Consider the following 554-nt stretch of genomic DNA (forward strand, 5'->3'; position numbering starts at 1 on the left):
TTGCTGAAATGACTGCCCTTTTATTCTGAGAGGTCATTGTTTTGGAGTGATGCTGAGGCAAGTGCACTTCGAAGGACTTAGTTTACAGCTATCTGTTTTCACAACAGAGGAACTAATTGTTATATTTCTCTGTCTTGTATATTTCAAATAGATTAATTTTTGTAACTTAACTAATTTTCCCACTATATTGACATATCAACTTCTACAATTTTGTTACAGATCAATCATGTCATCCTTTCAAGAAGTTCCATCTTCAGTTAACACTTTGCAGACTTCCAATTTTGCACATGTGATTTTTCAAAATGTGGCAAAAAGTTACCTTCCGAACACACACCTTGAATGTCACTACACTCTGACCCAGTTTATCCATCCTCATCAGAAAGACTGGGTTGGTATTTTTAAGGTAAGTCAAGCTTGTCCTGTTGCTGTTTCTCAAATGTTTACTGTCTTCTCTCTTACGAATTAAAAAAAAAATTGAAAAAAAACCCCAAAACAGTAAAAGCTCTCTCATAAAATGAAGTGCAACATCACTTAAGCAATGTATTGTATTCCTG

The 554-nt window shown here is 34.5% G+C and overlaps 1 protein-coding gene across 3 annotated transcripts in view; it reads left to right on the forward strand.

Annotated features, from left to right (window-relative positions):
• The first annotated feature begins 223 nt into the window (after positions 1–223).
• TAX1BP1 (Tax1 (human T-cell leukemia virus type I) binding protein 1) overlaps positions 224–554 on the forward strand; it is a 52615-nt gene continuing 52284 nt past the window's right edge. For 2 of the 3 annotated variants that reach the window (XM_010009831.1, XM_010009839.1), the window contains exon 1: positions 227–403. In XM_010009831.1, the coding sequence (XP_010008133.1) occupies positions 227–403 (177 nt within the window). Of the gene's footprint in view, positions 404–554 lie in introns of all 3 variants that reach the window. The other variant, XM_010009824.1, reaches the window with a different exon arrangement.

This window comes from Nestor notabilis, unplaced genomic scaffold (assembly GCF_000696875.1).
Source record: "Nestor notabilis isolate BGI_N333 unplaced genomic scaffold, ASM69687v1 scaffold260, whole genome shotgun sequence".
Lineage (NCBI taxonomy): Eukaryota > Metazoa > Chordata > Aves > Psittaciformes > Psittacidae > Nestor > Nestor notabilis.